Here is a 26,319-nt window from a genome sequence, read left to right on the forward strand (position 1 = left end):
CCACTTCCCTACTGTAAAACTGTATGGATAGGTGTCTGTGATTTTGAAATAATAGAAGCCAGGAGTTGGAAGTTCGGAACACAGTTGGACAAAGGCTTGAGCCAGAGAACAGAGAGAAGGTCCCGACCAACAGCTCCCGTGCGTGTCTTACGGTATGACTGTGGCCTGTGTGTGCTTTCTTAGTCCTGTAGTTTAAACGTCCCTTGTGCAGCATTCAAAGAACCTGGGGCCACAACACCGGTCCCACTTACATTATTTTCCCTCCATAAAAAACTTTAATTACCCCCATAAACCAAGCTGCTAAGCGGGGTCTTTTGTTTGGGTCTTGTATTTTTAGATTTTCGTTAGTAGACAAGGTGAATCTTTTATGAGGAGCTGTGAGGCTGACAGAATTTCTTGTACTTGGCAGGGATGTGTGAATTACCCTCTTCCCAGCCCACTGACCCAGTTTCATCATGTTGTTTCAATGTTTGAACAAGTGATCACATGTGATCACAAATGATGAATCTATGTTGGATTTGTTTAGAGACTAACAGAAATAATATGTTTGAATATCATAGAAAATAATAAGAACATCACAATGATGTTATCAACAGTTCTAACCGACTATTTGTTTGAACCTCGAATTGTGGGTTTTACCAGAGAATTACAAGGTATGCTAAAATGTAAGAGTAGGTGCAGATAACAACATGAAAATGTTTGTTACGACTTGTGTTGCTAATAGCAACATCAAAAACGTCATAAATTACATCATAAAATGATACCATGTATATTTAAGATACCAGTTGGGCTCCGCCATCTTACCTTGAATAAAAAAAATACATGTATTGCAATAAATAATCGCAAAAGACAATGACAGCAGAAAAAATACATGTAGTGCAATAAATAATCGCAAAAGATAATGAAAACAGACTAAAAAAATTCATTTGAGCATTTTGTTGAAAAAAGATAATATGGATGACAATATAGAAGATAACTGGCCCTACGGCCGCCGGCAAAACAAAACTGGTTTAAAGAGTAATTCCAATACTTGTTAAACTAAGTCTATATTAGCCTGCCTCCATCGATTTTAACACCATGGTGATTAAGACCAGACTGAGGGCTAGTAGTTTACGTTAGTTGAAATTATTGGGCGATTTTATAGTACAAGTTTGGTCTTTTAACATGAATTTGAAAAAAAAATGTACTCTTCCAGGGCACACCATGGGAAATAGGGAAGAGACCTTCCGAAAAACACCTTCACTCAAAGTATTGGCTTTTGTATAAATCAACTCTATTCAAAATTAGAAAAAAATGTCCCCTTGTATGAATGAAATTACAAAGTCTGAATCAAAATGGCAAACATGATCTTAACCCTACTAAGACCGGGGGCTTTTGAGGCCTGCGCTAACTTTGATTTCCTATAACGCCAGATCAGCTTACGCTAGAGGCAACCGTTTGTTGACAGGCAGTTTTGCCCCAAATCACTATTTTTGGTTGTAACAATGCATTTTCCACATTTATTTGCTATATTACTGCTATTTTGTTAGATAAATAAAATTTTATATCATACACAATATCTTTCATAATTATATATGCTTAAATTATGCTTATTTGATGACGTCATCAGCCCAAAATCCAAGATGGTGGACCGTATAGCCAGATCAAGAATAACAAGCTAATTATCCATTAAAATTTGTAACTACCTGGTATTTTTCCATCAAAAACCATCTAATTGATTGAATTTAGTCTATTTCCATTGCCCGTTGTGATTATTTGTTGCAAAATAAGGATTTTTTTAAAAATTCAAGGTGGTAGATATAATATGGCAGAGCCTAAGTCGTATCTTAGATGTGCATGACGTCACTTTATGACGTCATTTTGACATCATTTATGTTGCTTTTGGCAACGCAAGTCGTAACAAACATTATTATTCTGTTATCTGCACTTGTTACATTTTTGTAGCATAACTTGATGTTTTCTGGGAATACCCTTTTGTATGGGTCCGGCCAACATAATCAAATTGGTGACAGCATAATTACGTCATCTTACGTCAGCGTAACGTCAAAAGTCCAATACTTGACACATATTATGTCGACATCATGTCCAAAAAATTTGGTGGCCCTTCGGCACGTCGTGTTAGAGTTAAAGGACTTAAAAGTGGAGGGCCTCAAAAGAAAATCAGTTACAAAAATGTAAGAAATGGATTAAATACAATATTTTTTTGTCGAGGGACAACTTTGTTGATGACAATTACCTAATACTTCAGTAAAAAATAATTAAAAAAAAATATTACAGAATGCATAGCGCTGGGGTCCGTGCAGACCCCAGGTGTACTGTTTCATTATGAACATCTTTGCATGCATATCCGTCTTGAAACTTTTTACGATGTCCATATAATTCCAAGCCTAGCATCCGAGGGCCCAGACATACGTTGCTTCTTCCCGAGCACAAGAGCTACCAAACGCTTAACATCATTACCTTAGCTTGCTTAATCCACGAGATATTATAACATGCTGCAATTTCAAGGAAAGTCGTTAAATGACCCAAACATAATTATACCAAGCTTCCGTTACACATTGCTAATACACAAGTACCAAACTGAACGTTTTTTACATATTAGACAGATAGACAGACACACATACACTCACACACACCCGCTTGTCTTTCCATTACATACCTGTCAAAATCTACTCTCTAAGCTAAATCACCTTATAAAATACGATGTACTCCATTGATTAGTAACGTTAGGGACATAATGAGATCGCCACAATAATATGAGGAGAAATGTTGAAGTCGCCAGAAACCCTGCTCGTCGATGGCACCAAACGAGTCGTAACAAATGCCTGCACTTAAAAAATCACTTGGTTCCATTTTAAGTATATTGAATCTCCGTGCAGATTTAAACGTTCATAACTTAAGAGACAATTTCGAGATTGCACAAAGTTCTCCTCTAAAATAATGTCAAACATTTAACAAAAGCTGTGGCTTTTATTATTCACAAAAAATCAAATAATGAAAGGTTGTCTTTACCATGTGATAAAGGAAACACGTTAGACCGGTTTTTAAGTATTGTATATGCGCATGTTTGGATAGTAAAGGGCTTGGGCTGGTGAACTGTACCTCATGACGCATTTTACCCCAGCCTGGAACAAAGAGATTCAACGTTTATTTCCATATTGTACTACATGAGGTAAGTGCTAGAATATTAGGTAAATTGTAGATATTTTCACAATAACATTACTATTTGACACACGTTGAAACCGCGCTTAACAGCACAAGCAATATCTAAATTTCTTTCCCCTGATTTTTAACGATGTGGGTTATACTGCAAAGTACTTCTACATAAATTGACACAATGTATCAATTTGATCTAAAAGGTATCCGAGGAAAATACTCGGAAAAAAAATCGAGCTTATATTTCTTAACTTGTAGTACTATCATAATTACCTGAATATATTGTTTTCATGGGTGACTGCATTTTGGGACTTTTTCATATTCATTTTTCTGACTTAAAGAACTATTTACTGCGTACATAAATATTTCGGGTTTATTACATATTTGTTTGTTTCTTTCTTTATTGACGATGAGACAAGTCATTACAAGGGTCTGCCTAGGCAGCTTTGGGCTTGTAGCGGCAGAACCTACAAAAATGCGGACGAACATACAAAGAATTCTTACAATATAATACAATAAAATAATCAATAATTAAAAGGTGTCATGCAACTATACGATATAACAATAGCTTACTTAAAAGATTGGGGTAGGTGGAAGGTCAGTATGCTATCATACAACGAGTTTAATATTAAAATCCTGACAGAAGGTGGCTTCTGCAACGAGCTTTGAACTGTGGGAAAGTGGTGTAGTCGGTGATGTGGTTTGGTAGGTTGTTCCACAGTCTGGAGGTGTATGGAATGAAACTGTTGTTGTATGTTGTAGTTCTGCAGCGAGGGATATGGAGGTGTGAAGAGTTTCGCAGACGAAGCTGGGTTTGGGTTTGTCTTGTTTGAGGGATGAGTGGTTGGAGGTGAGGTGGTACAGTGCCAGTGACAAGTTTGTACATGATGACTAGACGGTGGTAGTCTCGCCTAGTTGAGAGCCTGTCCCATCCGAGCTCTTGAAGCGCGTCCGAGTAGGGTGTCCTTGGCGCTGCACCTGTAACTAGGCGGCCTGCATGGTACTGTACGCGCTCTAGTACTTTGGAGGCGGCTACACTCAGGTTGGTGAAGAGGATGGACTGATGGAGGCATATTCCAGCCTAGGTCGCACAAGGGGAAGGTAAGCCAGTTCCAGTGCTTCCTTGGACAACTTGCCTCGCAACCTCCAGAGGTATCCAAGTACCTTTCTGGCCTTACTGGAAGTATTCTGTGCGTGCTCATTCCAGCCCAAAGCCTGGTGTAAGGTGACACCAAGATGCGAGTAGAAGGGGACCTGTTCGATGAGCTGGCCTGAGATGTATATAGGAGGAAGTACTACTCTGCTTCGTGCAGACTTGATGCAAATAACCTTGCACTTCCCTGGATGCAGTTCTAGACCCCAGACATCAAACCAGTCAGAAACAAGCTGTAAGTCGGAGTTTGTGGTGCTGGCTACCTGCTCGGCCGTCGGTCCCGAGTTTGACAGAGACGTATCATCAGCAAAACTGTTAATGTCCGATGTTCAAGGTAAGTCCTTGATGTCGTTTATGTAGACTAAGAATAACAGCGGGCCGAGGATACTGCCCTGTGGGACGCCCGCGTACGTGTACCGCCATGACGACGTAGCACCATTAATGACCACACGCTGCTGGCGGCCTGTGAGGTAGTGATTAAACCAGCCGATGAGTGGTCCACTAACTCCGTAACGCGATAGCTTGTAGGTTAATCCATCGTGCCACACAGTATCGAACGCTCTACGGACGTCCAGAAAGACGGCGGCCGTACAGGAGACATTCGAGTCACCAATGGACTTGGCCCAGTCGTCAACCAATCGCAGGAGTTGTAAGACTGTCCCATCCCCCTTTTTGAAACCAGACTGGTTGACGTTTAACAGATTGCTGACAGTAAGGTAAGTGTACAGGCGGTTGTGGACGACTCTCTCCAACACTTTGGCCACGGTAGGCAAAAGTGCGATCGGTCTGTAGTTTGACGGATCAGTCCGGTCACCCTTTTTGTATATTGCCGACACGTTTGACTGCTTCCAGTCTTTTGATATTTGTCCTGTAGCGAGTGACAAGTTGAAAAGCTGACAAAGGGAGGCGCTGATGGCTGGTGCTCCCTCCTTAAGGAGTCGGCTGGGTATTCCATCGGGGCCTGAAGCCTTGTTAGGATGTAATCCTTGCAGCACACCCAGGACTTCTTCCTCTGAGACGTGAATTGTAGAGAGTACTTTGTCAGTGAACTTAGGGAGCCCGCTTGTAAAGTTTGGATGCGTAGCTTCCTTAGTGACTCTGACAAAGACGCCATTAAGGGTTTCTGCCTTACCTTTGTCTTTGTCCAGGATGATGCCATTTACGGAGAGTGCAGGAATGGCGGATTTACTCTTCCCTGTTGCTTGTTTGAGTACAGACCAGAAGGCTCGGGCGCCTTCAGCAGTTTTCAGTCTGTCACTAACAGTAGAGTAGTACTTAACCTCCGCTCGGCGTAGGTCTTTCGTTAGGCGGTTCTTGGTTTGAGTGTAGTTTCTCCAGTTCTATGGTGTTGGGGAGCACTTGAAGGTGTTGTAGAGTTCCGTTTTTTGACTGATTGCCTCCAGTAGTTCGGTCGTAATCCAAGGCTTTCGTGCAGTTACCACCTTTTTTGTTTTGTTTGGGACAATGTTTTTGGCAATGTTTAAGAACTTAACCTTCCAGCTATTCCATTTCTCGTCAATTGTAGGACCACACATACAATTATTCCAGTTGACCTAGTTCAGCCCTAAACCTATCAAAGTCTGCACGATTGTAGTACCATACATGCTTCTTGATGTGCTTTGTTGAAACAGAAATGCCCAGCTTACATATAACAGTAGCATGATCGGAATTTCCTACAGGTGCTAGAGTAAACATTTCATTGATTCTGGATGGGTCAGACAGTATGATCAAGTCCAGGGTACTTTGCCGCGTCAGAGTGGAGCGGGTTGGCTGGTGTTGGGACTGGTGCAGACCGTATCTTTCGATGATGTCCGCCAGCTGTAGTGCGTGGTTGTCCGTGGACGAGTCCCCCCACTCGGTGTGGTGGCAGTTGAAGTCCCCAGTAATGACTTCAATCCTTTCTCGGAAGCAGCTTTGGAGAGGCTGTTTTCCAGCTGATCGTAAAAAGAGTCTGGTGCAGAGGGTGGTCTGTATACGCATGACACTAGGATTTTCTGTCCAGCCACGCGAATCTCAATCCATAAGTCCTCCCAAGTGTTGTCGCAGGATTCCAAGTCTGATCTTCGTCTACTTGTGAGTGTGTCACTAACGAGGAGGGCGACCCCTCCACCAGTCCTACCCAGTCTGTCCTTTCTATGCACTATGTTATATCCAGGGATGCTGATGTCATTTGAAAGAATGTTTTCATTAAACCAAGTTTCAGTGAAACCCATCACAGAAATGTTGTTGGTTCGGAGATGGCTTTCAAGTTCTGTGATTTTCTGGTGACCAGTCTCAGTAAAAGGATTCAAGCTTCTAACATTCGTAGTTGCTATGGTAAACATGATGAATGTAGTAAAATATAGTATCACATGTGGAAACATATTGCAGGTACCAGTAGATTGTGAGATTACAATTGGTAGGTCTAGGACCGAACTCCTAGCTAGGTTAATGTGCAGCCTGCTATGACTTACAAATCCATTGGCCACATCACTACACTGAGAATTTACATATCAATTAAACAGCAGAATCTAAAGACATGTATCAATATACCCCTAAAGGAATTTACTGCCTATCTCCTGGTAATTCATGCAGCTATAGATTTAATTAGACAGTTGAGAAATTTACATATCAATATGGCATGACCATTAAAACTGTTTGCTGCCGCTTAAAATTTCATAACAACTTGGCTACAATAAACGCTCCAAAATACATACAATTTTTCTATCCGTATAATACACAAAATTGGTTAAAAATAATCCTTACATACTACCTAGTTCTCGCTAACAAACAAACGGAGTGATAAGATTCGGAGGCCTGAGATCTACGGGGTGCCGTGCCCACTTCAGAGAACAGTGAGGAACTGATCTGATATAGTACTGTTAACAGTTTCAAAAATCACAGAAATGTCAACAAAAACAGGAAGCTTAATATGTAGTTAAACACTATATGTGAATTTAGGAAAGTTTATGCCTGTATACTGTGAGATTACAGTGGATAGAGAAGATGGTGTTAGGAAGAAAATTTATGGCTACCTGGCACATCGGTGACCTCTGACCTCAGACTGTTGTTTGAAAATCTCCTAAAGTATATAAAATACAGGTTACTCTATTCCAAAATTTGTTTTCAGCTTCACTAAATACGAGGCTTCTTGCTTAACATATGGATTTTACCCTATTCTAACAATGTGTTTTTGTGTCAGATAACGCATTAGCAGCTTATGCTAAATCAGCCAAATTTAGTTGTTTTTCATGTTAATCCACCTAACACCGATGTGTTACTTCTATCATATTCAAGTTTCAGCAATTTTTATAGGTTTCTAGCTAAAAATGTTTTTCTAGTTACATCTTTTCAAATTGAAATTATCATAAATATTATTTTCATGATAAATATTTAAAAGTATGTTTTTTTAATGATATCTAGGCCAATACCAGGTTATTGTGCCTTTAAAACCTTCAACGAACTTCAACAAACCTTGTATCTTTCGTAACCTTTTTAATTCATGATGCCAAATCCAAGACAGAATGCATGACGCAAATTAGACGTGATTTTTTGGGTTATTCTAACGTCATTGTTGTTGCTATGAAAGCTATAACAATGTCCTTAAATGATAGCCTCTACCACGCTACGTGGTCTAATTGTAGAAATTGGACAAATAGAGTCTATAGTACGTTAGGGGAGTCAGCCGACCGAGTAGAACCATTATCCTCACCACGAAGCCTGTGAGGGGTCGGCATCATGAGAAGATATAAAATTAATCCCCCAATTATTTTCACAAAGGAAGTAACTCAGAGCTCGAGATAATTTAGGTCATAAATCGTCCAGCGCCCATTCAGAAACATATGCACCGCCCGCGTATTTGTTATTACTATTCACTAGTATTCAGCATTTCATGTATTTCTAGGACTTTAATATATATTAAGCCTGTAAACTGCCGAGTCTTATATTTTGTCAGAGGCCACATGTGACAGGCTCGTCGCTCCGGCTTGGACCGTCACGGACGAGTCGGAAAGCAATAAAGGGTTATTTAGCCACTTCACACCTATTAGATAGCGATTAGTCGACTTCAAAGACGATGCCGACCCCTCACAGGCTTCGTGGTGAGGATGCTTGTTCTACTCGGCCGGCTGACTCCCCTAACGTGCTATTGACTCTATTTGTCCAATTTCTACAATTAGACCACCGATCCACGTAGTCTGGTAGAGGCTACTTAAATGACTGAAATAAGGCACATTCGTTTGAACCCTCGTAAGGCATATTCGCCTAGGAGCTTGTATCTTTTGGAAACAATCAAGGGGGAAATGAATCCAGACAGCAAGCAGTCCTGATATACACAGTAAAAAGACATACCTTACTTATCAGTTTTGACTACATATGGTGGCTGTAGGGTGAAATACGTTGGCTATTTGGTATATATCCCAAGACGAGTCTAGACCTATGTATACAGCACGGTATTTTAGATAAGAATGGTCACATTTATAATATTTTCACACCAATGATGTTGCTATTGGCAATAGTAAAATATCATTCTGTTCTATGTACTTGCTGTTACGCTTTCGTAGTATAGCTTGAGGTATTCTGGGGATACAATTTTACTATTGTTCCAACATTCATTCTTAAAATGCAGCGGTCATAAGTCGTTTAAGGAATTACAGGAGCTAGAAGGGGAATGCCAGAAAATCCCAGATCCCGCCGCAGGTTGCTATAAAATACAGCAAGATGCTATAGAAAGCACAGGGCAAAAAAACCCTCATTGTTTTTTTTAAATATTATATTAAAAGAATATTTCCTTTTTTCCAGACAATTACAGATGAAGAAATTGCTGACCTTTCCGCGACTACTTCTTATCGTGGCTGGTCTGTTGATACTGGTGTATATAGGCTTAGATAAACATATTTACAAGACAACTACATCTTCCCACCAAGGTTTACGAAGTAAAGGTTTGTTTACTGTAATCTACGCCATTTCAGGCGAATTATACCCAGATGGATGTCTGAAGTATTGTTATTTACTGTGAGAAATTTTAGTATCTACTAATTTTAGTTTAATCTCAGGTCGAGGTATTTCATCCCGCACAAACTTCCGTGTCATATTACGCCTGGTCAGCTTACGTCAGGACCACCATGTCTTTTTTAACAGGGCTATTGACAAACTGATTGGCACAGGTGCAGTCCAAAAAGTTAAAAATAAAACAACAAAAAATAGTTAATTCACATTTCGAAAGAATAAAGGAAACTTATACAAGCTACATGGAAATGAGAGGGGGTTAATCTAGGAGGATTAACCCCCTCTTTTTTCCATGTAGCTTGTATAAGTTTCCTTGGGTGGGGGCAGGGGTGGTAAAACAATGTTTTTAATGACAAAGGGTGTAATGAACGCGCTCTAGTCGAGGTAGATAATTAGGTGATAATTACCCGGTGATTTATGCAAAGAGCATCCGTGCGGCGCGGCACACGTCTCGGGTGCCCGGTCATATAGATAAGTATTACGGCTAAATGCGCGGTCAAGCGCGGGTCATAGACACGTACCGGACACAAAGTGGTTCGTTTCCGTGAATCCTCGGGTGTGCCAGTTGCCCTTACAGGCATAATGTCCGGTTCGATACGTACGCTGAATGTCCGACCATTTCGAGTTTCTGGATGCATGCCCATGAGTTTCTACCCCGTATACTCAACTTTTTATGCAGTGTTAATTAAGCTGTGGTAATTTACATAAGTTCTATTTGTTAATGCCGACCGTACTTTACCCATGTAAACCCTACCTATGCATTTCCTAAACGTATGGACACTTTCTTCATTGTAAATGTATTCGTCATAAATTAGATATAGTGTGGACACAAAGACGTCCAATTGTTCAATTGCTTAAATTCCCATTAAGACCCTTCTAATTGTAACTAGTGCTGGGGGGGGGGGGGTTATTGACTTCTACCACTAGAGCAGGTAACGGTTGGTTTCTTTTTTTAATGCTTAGTGATGTATTTTATGATACAGTATTGATTGCCTGTCTTCTACTGTTTTTTTACATAGTTTTTTTAAGAAATGGAAGCACCACTGAAAAAATACAGGCTGAAAGAATGGAAGTCTTGAAGAGTTACTGCAGGAAGAAAGGCACAAAAAACACGGTATGTTTGCAAGTTAAAAGCAATATGACATGTTAATAGGAATTGTGGTTCCAATTTGCCAGGGCCGATTTTCTTCATTTGTGGGACGGGCATGTTTAACCCTCAAACCACCGTAGCTTTTTCGTGACGTAGATTACCGTATGGGGTCAAAACTGACCCAAAATCTTTTGTACAAATACGTTTTTTTGTGTGACTCTTTTTTGTGATTTATATATATGTATAGTTTCATTAATCTATGTGGGACAGTCTCACATGATTAGGTGACAATACTTCTATCTCACTATCATAATTTATGCAAAAGATCATGAGGACCACATTTTGCACCAATGCTATTGAGACCTGGAAGGAGGTTTTTTTATGCCCGTACCAGCTTCAATGCCATATAGCGCCTGAATGGCTTACGCTAGGGCCACCAAACTTGGTATTTGTTTAGAAAATGTTGATATCAAATATTTTCAATGAACAAAGTATGTTCATCATTTTTTATGTTGCCATGGTAACGGAATTCTGACACATATTTATTACGAAAGTTTCTAATTTTGTACTAAACATTTAAGTTTTAAGGTTTTCTTGGTGAATAACAATTCTTTATCACATCTTATAAAATTCAACATAAATTTCAGGACTCAATATTCGTAATTTATGCTAATTTGATGACGTCATCAGTCAAAATCCAAGATGGCGGCCGATATTACCTAGATGACGTCATAATGTCGTCATATGATATGATAATGGCACAAAAATTGCTACATTAATTTTTGCTTACATGTACATCATTATCTGAAAATTCCGTGATCCTACAATAAGTATTTTAGGTGTGGGTCGCAAAAGTTTGTTTAAAAAAATGCTGGGGTCAGTTTTGACCCCACTGGACCATACATAATCTTTCTAGAATAACTTAATCAACAATGAGCCGATCTCGATAAAAACGTATAAGAAGTTATAGGACATATATACAAACAAACTCCTGAAAGGAAATTTGTTTTCGACCAGAAATGACATAATGGCACACATTGATATACGCCTGGGGTCAGTTTTGACCCCATACTGTGGTTTGAGGGTTAAATTTTTTTTTTTTTTTCTGAATCTATTCTCCACAAACCTTAAGTAATATTCGTAATTCTCTATTTCATCTCAGAAGAGCTTCAACTGAACACAAATCGTGACAACATCAACTTAGAACCATTTATTGTATTTTGACATTTTAAAAATATTACATTCCATGAAGTAAGTGGTATTGCTACCATAATATGATGTTATTGTGGTGAGAAAACTTTTGGAATAACTTTTTACAGTTAAAACATTAAAAAAAAAGGTTTCCAACTCATTCCAAGATGTTGTCAAACAAGAATGCATACGCTATAAGTACAAAATATCAGACGCATTATGTTCCTTGCCATTAGGTTATTTATTGCACACAATGTCCAGGAATCCTAATGAATACGACGAATCCGAAATTGTGCGACATGTTGATTACAGAACGTTTCCGAGCGAATGCGGACAAATATGTGATCCTCGAAAACGAGTTTCCTAGAATCCTGACAGATGTGGCGGTATATCTGGGTAAATTCATGATTTTGATTGGAAGTTTCACCTTAAATATAACTATCGGCAGTGCACCGCACTACTAATAGTTATTTACAACTTTTAATAAGCGCAATCAGGAATCGCAGCAAATTCGACAGCCAGAATTCAGCGGATTCCTGCTTCCACAGAATCCTTAGAAAAAACGAAACCCGGATTTCATGGGTTTACGAACTACCCACAAAACACCGCTCCAGTAGACATTTTTTTCGGATCCGTACAAAATTCGACAATCGGAATTTCGCGGATTTGCAGATTGTAGAAATGACATTGGCTACAAGGGGGCGTAACTGACGAATAAGAAACCCGCATTCGTGCAGTACCCACAAGACAAAGTGTGCTAAATGGGCGACAGAGACTGTTATTCCGAGGTGCGGCACAGATATAAAAAGCGTTTCATTGCCTTTCTGTGCTGTACATGGCATCACCGGAGTCTACAATAGTTATTTGGAGTGGCGTAGAATCGTAGAGAAAATGGTGTAAACTTGAAGGCGCGGAATAGTGACGTTGCTTTTTCGTCGATGTAATATTCGTGGTCCCCCTGCCAATCCCTCATTGTGCAACTGGCAGGGAATTTGATTCAACATTAAACAGGACCGTCCTTTGGTAAGTACATTTTTGTAGCATAACTTTAAGCTTTATGAGAATATCCTTTTTATGGGTCAGTCATGATTTTAATAATCAAGTTGATGACGTCATAATTATGTTATATAATGTCATAGTAGCGTCAAACGTCATTTGCTTAGATATTATATTATATATTAGATATTATGCTTTATCACGTTCAAAAAAACTGTTGACCACACAACTCGTCGTTAAACAGTTATAGGACTTAGCAGTAAAAGGCCTCTAAAGCCACACCCACAAACCAACCAACAACCATCCCCACCCCTTCCGGGAATGACCGAAAAAAGCCCTGTCTTTCGTTAAGATACGAAAGAAAAAACAAACAGCTGGGTGGTATTTAATTGATAATCTTGTCTAAAAATGAAATAGAAAAATTCAGGTATTCATTGAACCTGAAAGGTGTAGCTTACAGTTTATAAATATGGTGAGCTAGAATATTCAAATAACGTTATATCTGTTTGATCAATATCATGTTCAAGTTCTAAATGGAAGTCATATATCTTCAATTTAAGGGATGCCCAAATTCATATTTGACAAGTGTGATTATTTGATGTGTTTTGTCTTCTAATCTGCGTGATTTTTTGTTTACAAGCAACATAGGAGATGCCTCCATTACAAATGCAGCACAACTTCTGAGGATATTGGAAACAGGGATTCAGAAGAATTGGGACTCAATGCAAATCGTTGCATGGAGGAGGAAGATAAGACATATGCAGTTCCACGGCAAAGGACACTTTGGCTTAAGTTACTAGTACTGTGTGCCATGAATGTTCAGAGTTTTGCCGAACCATTAAATATTTCTATTTTTCTATCAGTCTGTGTTTAAAAATGTGTTGACAGATATTGCATTTATTGTTAGACCTAAATTTGACTAAGTCAAAGACTTAACTTTACTTACTAGAATGTGTACGAAATTGTATTTTAGTCCAGTTGCACTATACAGCATTAGATAGCGCCTTATGGTGGTGATATTAATGATGCATTTGTTTCGGTGAATTCTATGTAAAATAATACGTATTTATAACTTTTGAATCAAAGTTTTTGTGACAGATGAAAGAAATTATGGATACACACAAAAAAAACAGAATACTGCTCCGTATCTGTCGAAAATCCTTGTTTTTTTTATTTTGTCCGATCTGTCGAAAATCCTTGTTTGGGGATTTTGTCCGATTCGAGGTTTCCGATGTTCGGATATGTTACGGATTCCCTGTCGGATCCACAAAAAAATACAACAATACAGACAGAATATGGCTTAGCATATGGATTAGATTTGATTAGATTTGAGGTGCCGAATAGCGGAATCCGATGTTCAGATCTGTTACGGAATCACAAAAAAATGCAGAAAATATACTGTGCCATCTTTGTCACAAATCCGTATCTTCGGATACTCGTCGTTTTTAGTTTCCGTAACCGTTTTCGATGTTCGGATTCTTTACGAATCCGTTGTCGTATTCGGCTGCATTTGCCTGTATTTTCACCAAATATGTTTTATTACCTGTACGTATTCAACAGGATTTTAGGTCATTTCATGCAGTTATTACCACAGAATAGTTGTTCATATTTGCTTTCAAACTGCTACAAGATCAGTGCAGTATAAGTATGTCAATTTTACATGGTATTACTTTTAATCAAAAACCAAAAAAAAAGTTTCCGATCCTTTCTTTTTTTTCAAATGTTACAGTAGAGTCTATAAATTTTAGATTTTCTAAATAACACTCTATAGTAATCTAGCTTGTCTGATAACATCAATTTACTTGAAAGTCACTGCTCTTTTCCTTTACAGAAATTACCATCTCGAAGACGTTTTATTGTTAGTGAAAGATATAAGCTTCTATACTGCCAGGTCTTCAAAACTGGAAGCACAACTACATTAACCATGTTGCATAACCTTGAGCACGGTGAAAGAAGAAATACCCATGATATGAGGGCTTTACTCGATGACTTACCTTTTAAACGGCTCAATACCTATTCTGATGATGAAGTTCGGATTCGCTTGGAGACATACACCAAGCTGATCATCGTTCGCAATCCTCTCGAAAGGTATGTACATGTACTCTAATGTCGTTGTAGAAACTTGATCTGTGTTGCTTTTGTTACTACTTACTACAATCTAATAATCTCTCAAGAGCAGATATCTAAAATATGTGGACTTTATCGGGTATGTGCCGCCCGCTCACTTGGTGTTGACGGACCTGCATATGGCCTAGAGAATCACAAGTATTAGTGTGTGGGACATATGGAGGCCCGATTATGCCTGCATATGTGCATGGGCACCTAGGATTTTAGACAAAAGTGTGTTTATTTACCCTATCTAGACGGGGTTGGGGGTTGAGGAAGAGTCCCTGTACAATCTTTGACGTCGTATAACTGCCGAACGACGTAAGATAGGACCACAAAACTTGGTGCCTTATCTCAAATTTTACTGTTGCCATTGCAACGGGTTTCTGCAATGGCAATGGGACAGGCATATTTCACCAAATTGACTAATATCAGTTCATATAATGAGATTCACGTTTTTTGCTAGACTCACCTCACCTCACCGGTCCCATAGCTAGACTACACACTTGTATATATATATATATATATATATATATCATTACCTTCCTGTGTGATTTTAGATTACATTCACAATTGAATACTTATAATTTATGCTAATTTAATTTTTACTCAAATTCCGTCAAAATCTTTTATTATTTTGCAAAACACAATTACTCAAACTTTTCTTATCTACTTCCATTGGGTTTGGTGCCCATATGTTTCTATAAGCGTATTTTATAAAATTCAAACTTGTCGATTTAAGGTGGCGGATAAATGACGTCATTTTCTGACGTTATATAGGCGTCAGTGTCGTCGTCATTGACAACATAAGACTTGGCGGACTTAGATACCGATAAGATACCCTTTATAGTCATCGTTTGTTTAATACCTTTGATTATAGCCAAAATTCAATATTTAGACGTTTTTAGCCAAAAATCTGACATTAGGCCGTCATAATAATGTAATATTACGCCATAACGATACCAAACTAAAGCATCCCGACCCTAAGAATCTCAGTAAAACCCGGTCTAGATAGGGTTAACAGTCTCATTACGATAACTGACCATGGCCTATCGTAGCAAAACAGCGAAGACAGAATAAAGAAGGAAAATTCACAAGCATATACGATACACACAATTTTGTAGGGAAAAAAAGTATGATTCATGTAGCCGATGCCCAGAATATAGTTGCGTTTATTCCTATCTAGACGGGGGGGGGGGGCTAAAAGTGCCTGCGTCAACTTTGACGTTGTATGACAGCCGAACAAAGTATGCTAGGACTACGAAACTTGGTGACTTTTCCTAAAATTTTGCTAGCAACAATTCTGCAAAATAAAATAGTTTGTAATTTTTTCGATATCATTTACATACTGTGTAATTGTAAGTTACATTTCTAATAAAATATTCATTATTTATGCTAATGTGATGACGTCATGGGTCAAAATTGGAAAATGTCTGACAATTACATTTTGCAATGATAAATACATGTTTTCTTTACTCAAATACCGTCAAAATTTTTTTTCTTACAGAACGGAATTTCTTGAATCTTCTTAGTCCAATTTTATTGGGTTTTGGGGTTATATGTGGAAATAATCGTATTTTAGAAAAATTCAAGCTTGTCGATCCAAGATGGCGGACAAATGACGTCATTTTCTGACGTCATAAATTCGTCGGTGTCGTCCTCATTGGGAACAAAAGACATTGCAAATTTCGACCCCATTAATGTAACCTTTATAGCTATAGTTTTGTTTAATACCTGTAAGTATAGATGAAATTTCATATTTAGACAATTTAGCCCAAAATATGACAATATGACGTCATAATTACGTCATATTACGTTAAATTGATACAAAAATTACAGAAAATATAAAAATTTACAGTACATCATTCCCTCTAAATTTGGTGATCGTAACCCAAGCCGTTATGAAATTACGAAGGGGGGGGGGTCAAAAGAGCCCCCCACCCCCGTCCCAGGTATACCAAAAAAGCCCGCTCTAGATAGGGTTAATACACAATTAATTACGGAGTGATAGTGAGATAACGTCGTTCGTCTAAAGGTAGCAGGTAAAAAGCAGCTTTGATCAAAGTTCGTTGCTTGTAACTTACGGGCAACGCACACATCAAACGATTTCGAATTTGATTCACAGTTAAAAATGCCGCTCACAGCACAGGCACAAAGGGAAGATTTGCATAAAAATTCCCGCAAAGGCAAAGGGCCGCTTATAAGGCTCTGTCATCTATGCCAACAACGCCTTATTACATCTTCAAAACAGCTCTTTTTGCAGCGAGAAAACTCTGAAAAGTTCACATTTCATATATTGACCGAAATCTTTCGATCCTACCGATAAAATGAAACAGAAACTACTCCACTCGACAGAGCAAAATCCGCCCCGCCAACTTGTTTTTTTTCACTCCTTTTTTTACCGCGCGTTCAGGAATCATGGGAGAAAAAGGATCAGAAAACAATAATAAACTTTTAAATGTATACAACAGACATACAAAAACACTAGAATATAATGATATAAAGTTTGAACTCATCAGATAATTGTATCAATGTTCGATTAAAACGTAAATGAGAAATTGAAATGTCGGTGGGCTTCAGAGTTCAGCGAACGAAAGTGGCTTCATCACGTCTCGTGAATACAGGGATTTTGAGAGCCGTATTGCACTGACACTTTTTTTTTAGTTTTACAACGTTTAAAGGCCGACATTCTTTATTTTAGCTTGCACGTACTTTTGTTCATTTGTAGCACAAACTAATCGATCGTAATCTTAGGAAATACTTCTACAGTTTTCAGTATTATGCCGTATGGGCACGTCAAACCGGCCAATGGGCGTGGCCTATTAGTAGAGCAACGAGAAAAGTAGCTTAGCATTGGACCTAGCGTGCTCTTTTCCATACCAAGGAGTCCCGCCCCAAGACTCATTTAGATTTATTACACTTCTTAAGTGTCGGAACAAGTGGACATTCCGCAGGATTGTAAAATGCATATAGGACACAGTATACCATCCATACATCCTCAGCATGCTCATTCGTTAGTCAACTTTATGACGTCTATCTAAAAGTAACCTCCATGTCTCCTGCAGACTGGCGTCAGCATGGGAGGACAAATTTTACTACGCACCGTCACGATTTGGATATCGAAAACAATACCACTCCATGTTGGAAACACTTTCCTCAAACACCTTAAAGACAAAGGTAAGGTTAATGAATCTCATAGAATAAATGACCAGTATAAATGACTTTTGACATGGATAGAAAATGTATATCATTTTCGTACATATTATAGTGCTCCTCTTTGTGGTTGAGGTCATTACATCCGTAAAATATTGATGAATGTTAAATTTACCTCTATGGATGTAGAGGTATTGTTTTCTGTGTGTCCGTCAGTGTGCCTGCATGTGTACATTTGCGTGTTTGTAATGTTGGGATGACGAAAGTCAATGTTGATTTTAGGCTCATTGGTGTTTAACCTTGGTACTGCAGCAGACCTATTGTTTTTTTTTTCGTTTGACATTGGCAAGCTACGGTCTTGATTTTTTAGTGGCAGATATCATACAATGTACGGAAGAAGTTATGTATGTTTGGGCCCTCTAGCAGCATGTCCCGGTTCTGCAGGGGGAATTTTGCCAAAATCTTTCAAGGAGGATAACGGAACATAGGAATGATATATTTTCATGCTATATATTATCTTTGTCAGAGTTGTACATAATGAAGTGAAAACATTTAGTTTGAATTTGCATATTATATTTACAGTGTTCACATTATAGAAGTCACATTATAGGCGGTAGGCCATCGAGTTTTTGTTGAAATCAGTATTTAGTTTGCTGTAATAAAAATCTGACTCCACGGAAAGCTTCCCGAGAATCGTACACTTATTACACACACGGTGTTTTGTGGTTTGGATAATGGTCCTACTCGGCCGGCTGACTCCCCTAGCGTACTGTTGACTCTACTACCACCAAACCACGGAGCCTGGTAGAGGCTAGTGTACTAGGTCCACGGAAAGATTCCCGAGAATTCTACACTTACACACACTGGGTACTCGGTCCACGGAAAGATTCCCCAAAATCGTACACTTACACATACTGGGTAGTCGGTCCACGGAAAGATTCTCGAGAATCGTACACTTACACACACTGTGTACTCGGTCCACGGAAAGATTCCCGAATCGTACACTTAGCGGTTACACATACACGCTGTCCATTCCAAAGAATCACACATACGAACGCTTGCCGAAATCACCCGAAGTTTGCCGAACACCGACTTCCGAACGCTTTGGTGTTAAGAACAATAATGAATAGGTAGGAAACGCCGTTTCAAAAGCCATTGTTTTCGGCGAAATGCCGCAATGAAATAAAACACGTTGATACTACTTATTATCTACATGTTACTTACTAGCCATGTGAGATTACTTGGGACACAACACCCAATAATAAAGAAAATATGCAGCATTTTGTAAAGTCCGATTTCCGGCGAACAGCGTTACCAGTAGTACCATATCTGGTCGGTATGGTCGCTGCTGCACAAGACGATTACATCATTGCTAGCCTATCAGACGCGAGACTCAGAAAAGTTCCCGCGAAAGTTTCAGTGAACCAATGCAAGTACACCGTGTGTGTATGATTCTCAGGATTCTTTCAGTGGACTGATTGCACGGTCTATGTTAGTGTTATGATTCTCGGAATTCTTTCAGTGAACAAGACACAGAGTGTGTTAGTGTATGATTCTCGGGAATATTTCAGTGGACCGAGTACACTGTGTGTTTGGTAGTCAGTGTATGATTGATTTTCGTGAATCTCTGTGGAACGAGTACACACTTTTTGAGTTCATAGAGTCTTATTTTAGTACGACAAAGTACATGTAATACTGATTTCAACAAATACTCGATGGCCTATTGCCTTTTGTCAAACTAGCCATGCCGAAAACTATTCTCACGTAATAGCCGAGAAGTCCCAGATCCACATTAGAACCGCGGTTCTAAATCACTTTTCCTGCTGCCACCCCTATTGGTAACGCTCTTTCCGGATAGTATTTCCTACCCAGTCATCTTTATGTAGTTAGAGAAGTTAGCCCCTTGGCGGTTCATCGGTTTGAGTAGGGCTTCGCGAACGCGTTCGAGCCAACTGCGAAACTGTTCTACTCCCGTCGGCCTTTGCGCGAACTATCCCCGTGATCTAGAACGACGCAGCAAACGGAGCTCGGCGTACACAGTGCGTCTTTCAAGCTCAGCATGCTTGTTTATTATTTGATTCAATGGACTGAGTACACAGTACGGTAGTACTGTATATAGTGTGTGTTGAGTGTATACGTAAAAAAAAAGCAGAGATTTCGACAAAAACTCGAGGGCCTATCGCCCATGGTCACATACGTGTAAGGTATATCGTTTGTCAGAATTGGAAGGTTAACAGATATTAATTATGCAACCCAGTCAGGAAATTATGTAATGCATGTGGAAGTGTCATGATTCTTCGTATACACGTAGAATGATCGGATGGTCAACATTGCGACCTGTGTTTGTAAGTTAAAGTTGTACATAACTAAAAGTGCCTGCGCCAACTTTGACGTCCTATAACTGCCGAACGACGTATTTAGTTTGTAATTTTTCCTGTGGCCATGGCATAGGGTTTCTGACAGGCATATTTTACCAAATTTACTAATTTCAGTTTGAATTATGGGATTTCAAGGTTTTATTGCAAGACCAAACTTTTTTATCTATATCATTAACATTCTGTGTAATTTTAAGTTACATTTCTAATTAAATATTTATAATTTATGCTAATTTGATGACGTCATGGGTCAAAATCTAACATGGTGGACAATGACATTTTCAATGATAAATACATGTTATTTTTACTCAAGTACCGGCAAAATCTTTTATTTTCTTACAGAACAGAATTACTTGAACATTTCTTGTCCAGTTTTATTGGGTTTTGGTTTTATATGTGGAAATAATTGTATTTTAGAAAATTCAAGCTTCTCGATTCAAGGTGGCGGACAAATTACGTCATTTTATGACGTCATATAGGCGTCAGTGTCGTCGTCATTGTCAACAAAAGACTTGGCAGACTTAGACACCAATAATGTAACCTTTATAGTCATCATTGTGTTTAATACCTGTAAGTATAGCTGAAATTTCATATTTAGACGATTTCAGCCCAAAATATGACATTAGGGCGTCATTATTACGTCATATTACGTCATTTCGACACAACGATTACAGAAAATATAAAATTATTAAATTAAATAAATTATTCCCACCAAATTTCGTGATCGTAACCCAAGCCGTTTTGAAATTCCGAAGGGGGGTGGGTCAAAAGAGCCCCCCCCCCCGCGTCCCAGGTATACCAAAAAAGCACGGTCTAGATAGGGTTAAACTAAATTCTGCAAATGTGAACGTCATTTGAAAATAAGAATATTCCATAGGGGTATGAGGTCCCCAAAGTCTTGCTTTACTCGCTTCTGTCTTTCTCTTTCTTCCCCTCTCTCTCTCTCTCTCTCTCTCTCTCTCTGTCTCTCTCTGTTTGTTTGTGTGTGTGTTTGTGATCGTTTATGTGCCTGTCTGCCTGTCTGCCTGTATAAAACTCAAGAACGGCTATACCGTGGGGTGTGACAAACAACGAAAATTATTAGATATTCGGCCACCTAGCGGGTTGTTATATAGCTCTTGTGATTTGGAAAAAGTGAGATTTTTTAGGGTCAATCGGCTGATTTTAGAATGGCAGAGGAGTTTTGTCAAAAGTTTCTAAGGAGGTTAACTCAACAAAATAATATAATATATTTTAGTTTTGAGTTCTAATAATAAGGGAGTTAAGATATACAAATTGAAATAAAACCCATGCAAGTACATTTATAAGAGTATATTTGCATAGTTATTTAGTATATTTGGCCATAGCAGTGTTTTGATATATCCCTTGCATACTAGTAATATGGACTTAAACAGGATAAAGAACTACATGGATATTTTTGTCAGAATATTTCAAACTGGATAACTCACAAAAAAACGGATTTTTACTACTTTGTGCATGTTTGTAGCTTTGAAAATGTAAACATTGATATGGATATTATCAAATTAATTTTGTCCTTAATGAGCAAATTATATAGTCCCTTTGCAACTGGACGTCAATAAATGTAATTTGTAACAGGTTATACACGTACTTAACATGCAAATGAGAAACTAATTGGCATATCACCAATATGTTTTTATGTTTGTGGATTTAAACAATACATGTCAAACCCAGGCAACTTAGCTCTATTGTAGCCTGCGTAAACGTAAGTTAAAACATTTCCCTATATAACCTATGCATTTAATTGAATGCATTCCATTAAATCTAATAGTATGTCAAGGAGGTATGAGGTAGCTGAACTCAAGTTCTTTGATCAATTCAATCTACACTAGTCGCAACCATTAAAGAAGGTAGTTGATTATAATTGTTTAGGAATAGACAGAGTTCCTCATGATAGTGATATGTAAATAAATAAATTTCGTTATTGTATCATGTTTTTCCAATCATTTCTTTCTTTAGATTGGACTTTCGAGCACACTACCTGAAGGCAGCGACAATAAGTCATATCCAATAGTTCCATTCCCTGCTTTTATCAAAGCTGTTGGTACAAACAGAACAGACTGGCAAGATCCGCACTGGCAGTTGATCTCCGACCTATGTGCTCCTTGTCATGTACGTACTAAAGTGAACAAGTTTTTTATACGATAATTTCTGTTTTAAAAAAACACTTCATGTATAAATAATCGAAATGTCGGCTACGATTTTACCATCGATGTAGAAATTAAACAAAAATGTACTGAAATGTCCACGTTTCTGTCACTTTTTACAAGCATGGATAACGAAATGCACTGTTTTAGTATTCTCATACATTCTATAACCTTAAATATAATCCGATTTTCCTTAAAAAATTATCATTTGTGGAAAATCCATATATTTAGATCCATGGTCCATAAGAAGCTAAAAAAATTGGTGATATCCTTTAGTATACCATGGTAGTTAGATCCAATTTCGGATCCATATTAATTCGTTTTATATTTCAACAATGTCAGTTAAATCCACCTGTATCCACTGATATGTGTTGTAATGCAAAAAAAAATCATGTTCGTTTCTTATATATATTCATTTTGCCCAGTGCTTGCGTCAAAATGTACCGACCACATAGAAAGATCACAAAGCGGCAGTAGCATTATGAAAAAGTAACTTTGTGCTCTTCAACACAATGATTCATAGCATTAAGACCAACTGTAACGAGAAAAGTAATTTGCGTATTTAGTTTTAGAAGACAATATATTGAATAACGTTTGCTTGATTTTCAGATTAACTATGACTTTATCATACACACGGAAACATTAGCAGAAGACTACCCACTGTTCTTTAAAAATGCTGGAATCGTCGGGAGAGAAGACCAACTCCCTGAAGTTCGACAGAGGAAAGGCGATACCTTGTTTTGGGACTTTTATAAACAAATACCTATAGAAGACTTGTGGCGGATAAAAGAGAAGTTTAGGGTGGATTATGAGATGTTTGGATATGACTTTAATGATGATATTAGACGAATGTTGGGTCGTTAAAAATGAGAATTATTTTTGCTATTATTTTTTTTTTTTTTGGCTTCTGAAACACTCGCTTTATTTATACCATATATTTGTACAATTAGATTAAGGAATACACTATTAAGATGGAGGGGGTATTTGAGTCTCTCATACTTTACGTCGCTTAATGTCTGAACGGTATTTGATTCTATATTTTTAATTATTTCTTACATTTGATTAACAAAATTTAATGGTATCTTTAGAAATGTTGCATTTGGTGCTGCCATGGAAACCTGTTACCAACAGAACATTATTTAAGTTTTTTAACAAAATTTTTGGTTCATAATGTGACCCAAAAGGCACTTTCCGTTTTAGGACGGTTATCCCTACCAACATGAAAGTTTTCATTGTGCATTCCGTAGTATCGCAGTTCAGTCGTTCATCTAACATTTGGCAAGCATAAAAATAACAATTGTTCTATAACGTGTCTTTTCTGACATAACATAACATAACATGTATTACGTTTCCAAATTGATGTTTACCTACCTAGAAAAATGTAACGATTATTGATGGGAATGAAAGAATTCTATGTATGATTTTTTACCATGTGGATGGCATTATTAACTTTTATTGTCCGTTATATTATTGTTCTGTAAGAAAATGCAGCACTTAAATCAATAAACCATTGCAGACGCAACGTTGACTTGCCTGTTAAATTTTCAAAGTGTTGTGTCAATTTTTCTTAACCCTCAAACCACCGTAGCTTTATTGTGATGTAGATTACCGTATGGGGTCAAAACTGACCCCAAAACATTTTGTACAAATACAGTTTTTTGTGTGGCTCTTTTTGTGATTTGTATATATATTTAGTTTCATTAATGTATGTGGAACAGTCTGACATGATTAGGTGAGAATATTTCTTGCTCATTATCATAATTTATGCAAAAGATCATGAGGACCACATTTTGCACCAATGCTATTCATACCGGGAAGGAGGTTTTTGATGCCAACTTCAAAGCCGTAGAACGCCTGAATGGCGCATGCTAGGGCCACCAAAGTTGGTAACTTTTTAGAAAATGTTGAAAGCAAACATTTTCAGTGAACAAAGTATGTTCATAATTTTTCATGTTGCCATGGCATTAAAGATTTAAGTTTTAAGGTTTTCTTAGCAGATATCAGTTGTTTATCACATCTTATGAAATTCAACGTAAATTTCTTAAATCAATATTCATAATTTATGCTAATTTAATGACGTCATCAGTCAAAATCCAAGATGGCGGCCGAGATTACCTAAATGACGTCATAATGTCGTCATATAACATGATATTGGCACAAAAGCTGTTACAATAAGTTTGGCTTACATGTACATCATTCTCTGAAAATTTCGTGATCCTACGATAAGTAGTTCAGGTGTGGGTCGCAAAAGTCTGTTTAAAAAAAATGCTGGGGTCAGTTTTGACCCCACTGGACCATACATAAACTTTCTAAGATAACTTAATCAATAATGAGCCAATCTCGTTAAAACGTATAAGAAGTTATAGGACATATATACAAACAAACTCATGGGAGGAAATTTGTTTTCGACCAGAAATGCCATAATGGCACACATCGATATACGCCTGGGGTCAGTTTTGACCCCATACGGTGGTTTGAGGTGCTTAAAACCTTAAGAGGGCGTTCAGCAGAAATTTGATGACAAAGTTACATAAAGACTTGTATCAGATGGACCCCGCTTGTGTGTTTAAATTTCAAGGAGATAGCCATGCCTTCACTACCAAAAGAAAGACATACGTAGTAAATCTGTATAGTGCGTTACCAGGTTGATATACCAACCTATTATGCAGTGTAAGGCTTTAAAATCTAAAAGTCGACCTTTAGCACATCTCCTTCCTTTTGCTCATCATTTACGACACATAATATTGCCAGCTTGTTATTTGTAAAATAGACCCGCTCTTTCCTGGCCCAGGCTAACAGTGCGAAGAAAAAAAATACTAACAGAATGTTAAGTTAGTAATTTACCATCTCGATGAAAGTAAGGTACCTATTGTTACACCTGGGAGATAAGGAAGGTCTTATAAAGTACATTTCTAAGGGCAAAACGGCGAGTGGCACAGCGAGCATTGAGCTTGGGATCTCTAGATAGGAAGGCTCACAGGTTACCCAAAACACACGACATTTTGATTCTGTAATTTAAACATATGTTTCCTTTTTGAAACATACTTCGAAGTCTACTTGGAATCCTTTTTTCATATTCCCGGGAAATATGATAACATGAAAACCTCATAATGCCGCCAACTGTTTTACAATTGTCATAAGTGTTATGTAAACCATCCCCTTGAAATGTGTTGATCATAAAAATTTTGTTTGCCATTGTAACGGGTTTCTGAAAGGTATCTGTTACAAAAATCACTAAGTTTGGCTTAAACAATGGGATCTTAAGATTTTATTGCTATATTACACTTGTTTATATATATATATATATATATATATATATATATATTAGTGTTGTAATTCTATGCTAATGTGATGACGTAAATGGTCAAAATCCAAGATGGCCAACAATATCATAATAAAAATTATAACCTAATTTTCACTCGGATTTTATCTCTATTTGCTATCTTCTTAGATAAAACAATTATCGAACAACTGATCGTAAATAACACACTTTGTGACGTAATTATGGTCTGTAAGTTGTGTTGTTTTCGGTTGTGTGTGACATTGTGTTTATTATTTACCCACAACTATAGTGTTACATTCTTCTGATTAACCCTATTCAGACGGGGGGGGGGGGGCTTTTTAGGCCTGCGCTAACTTTGATGTCCTATAACACCAGAACAGCCGCCAAATTTGATGAGTTTCCTAAAATATTGTTGGCAACGATTGTTCGGAGTTTGAAAAATTTTCCTTTTTTTCTTGTTGCCATGGCAACCGTTTGTTGACAGGCAGTTTTGCCAAAAATCACTATTTTTGGTTCTAACAATGTATTTTTCACATTTATTTGCTCTATTACTGCGACTTTCTTACATAAATGAAAAATTATATTGTCTAGCATATCTGTCATAATTATATATGCATGAATTTTGCTAATATAATGACGTCTTCAGCCCAAAATCCAAGATGGCG

The 26,319-nt window shown here is 37.9% G+C and overlaps 1 protein-coding gene across 1 annotated transcript; it reads left to right on the top strand.

Moving 5' to 3' along the window:
- The first annotated feature begins 3,097 nt into the window (after positions 1 to 3,097).
- Positions 3,098 to 23,283, top strand: LOC118429932 (carbohydrate sulfotransferase 10-like). Its single transcript, XM_035840577.1, has 7 exons — positions 3,098 to 3,172; positions 9,089 to 9,228; positions 10,315 to 10,409; positions 14,404 to 14,660; positions 17,744 to 17,855; positions 22,184 to 22,336; positions 22,981 to 23,283. The coding sequence occupies exons 1-7, from the start codon at positions 3,168 to 3,170 to the stop codon at positions 23,233 to 23,235; spliced, it is 1,017 nt and encodes a 338-aa protein (XP_035696470.1). The 5' UTR covers positions 3,098 to 3,167; the 3' UTR covers positions 23,236 to 23,283.
- The last annotated feature ends 3,036 nt before the right edge of the window (positions 23,284 to 26,319 follow it).

This window comes from Branchiostoma floridae, chromosome 1 (assembly GCF_000003815.2).
Source record: "Branchiostoma floridae strain S238N-H82 chromosome 1, Bfl_VNyyK, whole genome shotgun sequence".
Classification (NCBI taxonomy): domain Eukaryota; kingdom Metazoa; phylum Chordata; class Leptocardii; order Amphioxiformes; family Branchiostomatidae; genus Branchiostoma; species Branchiostoma floridae.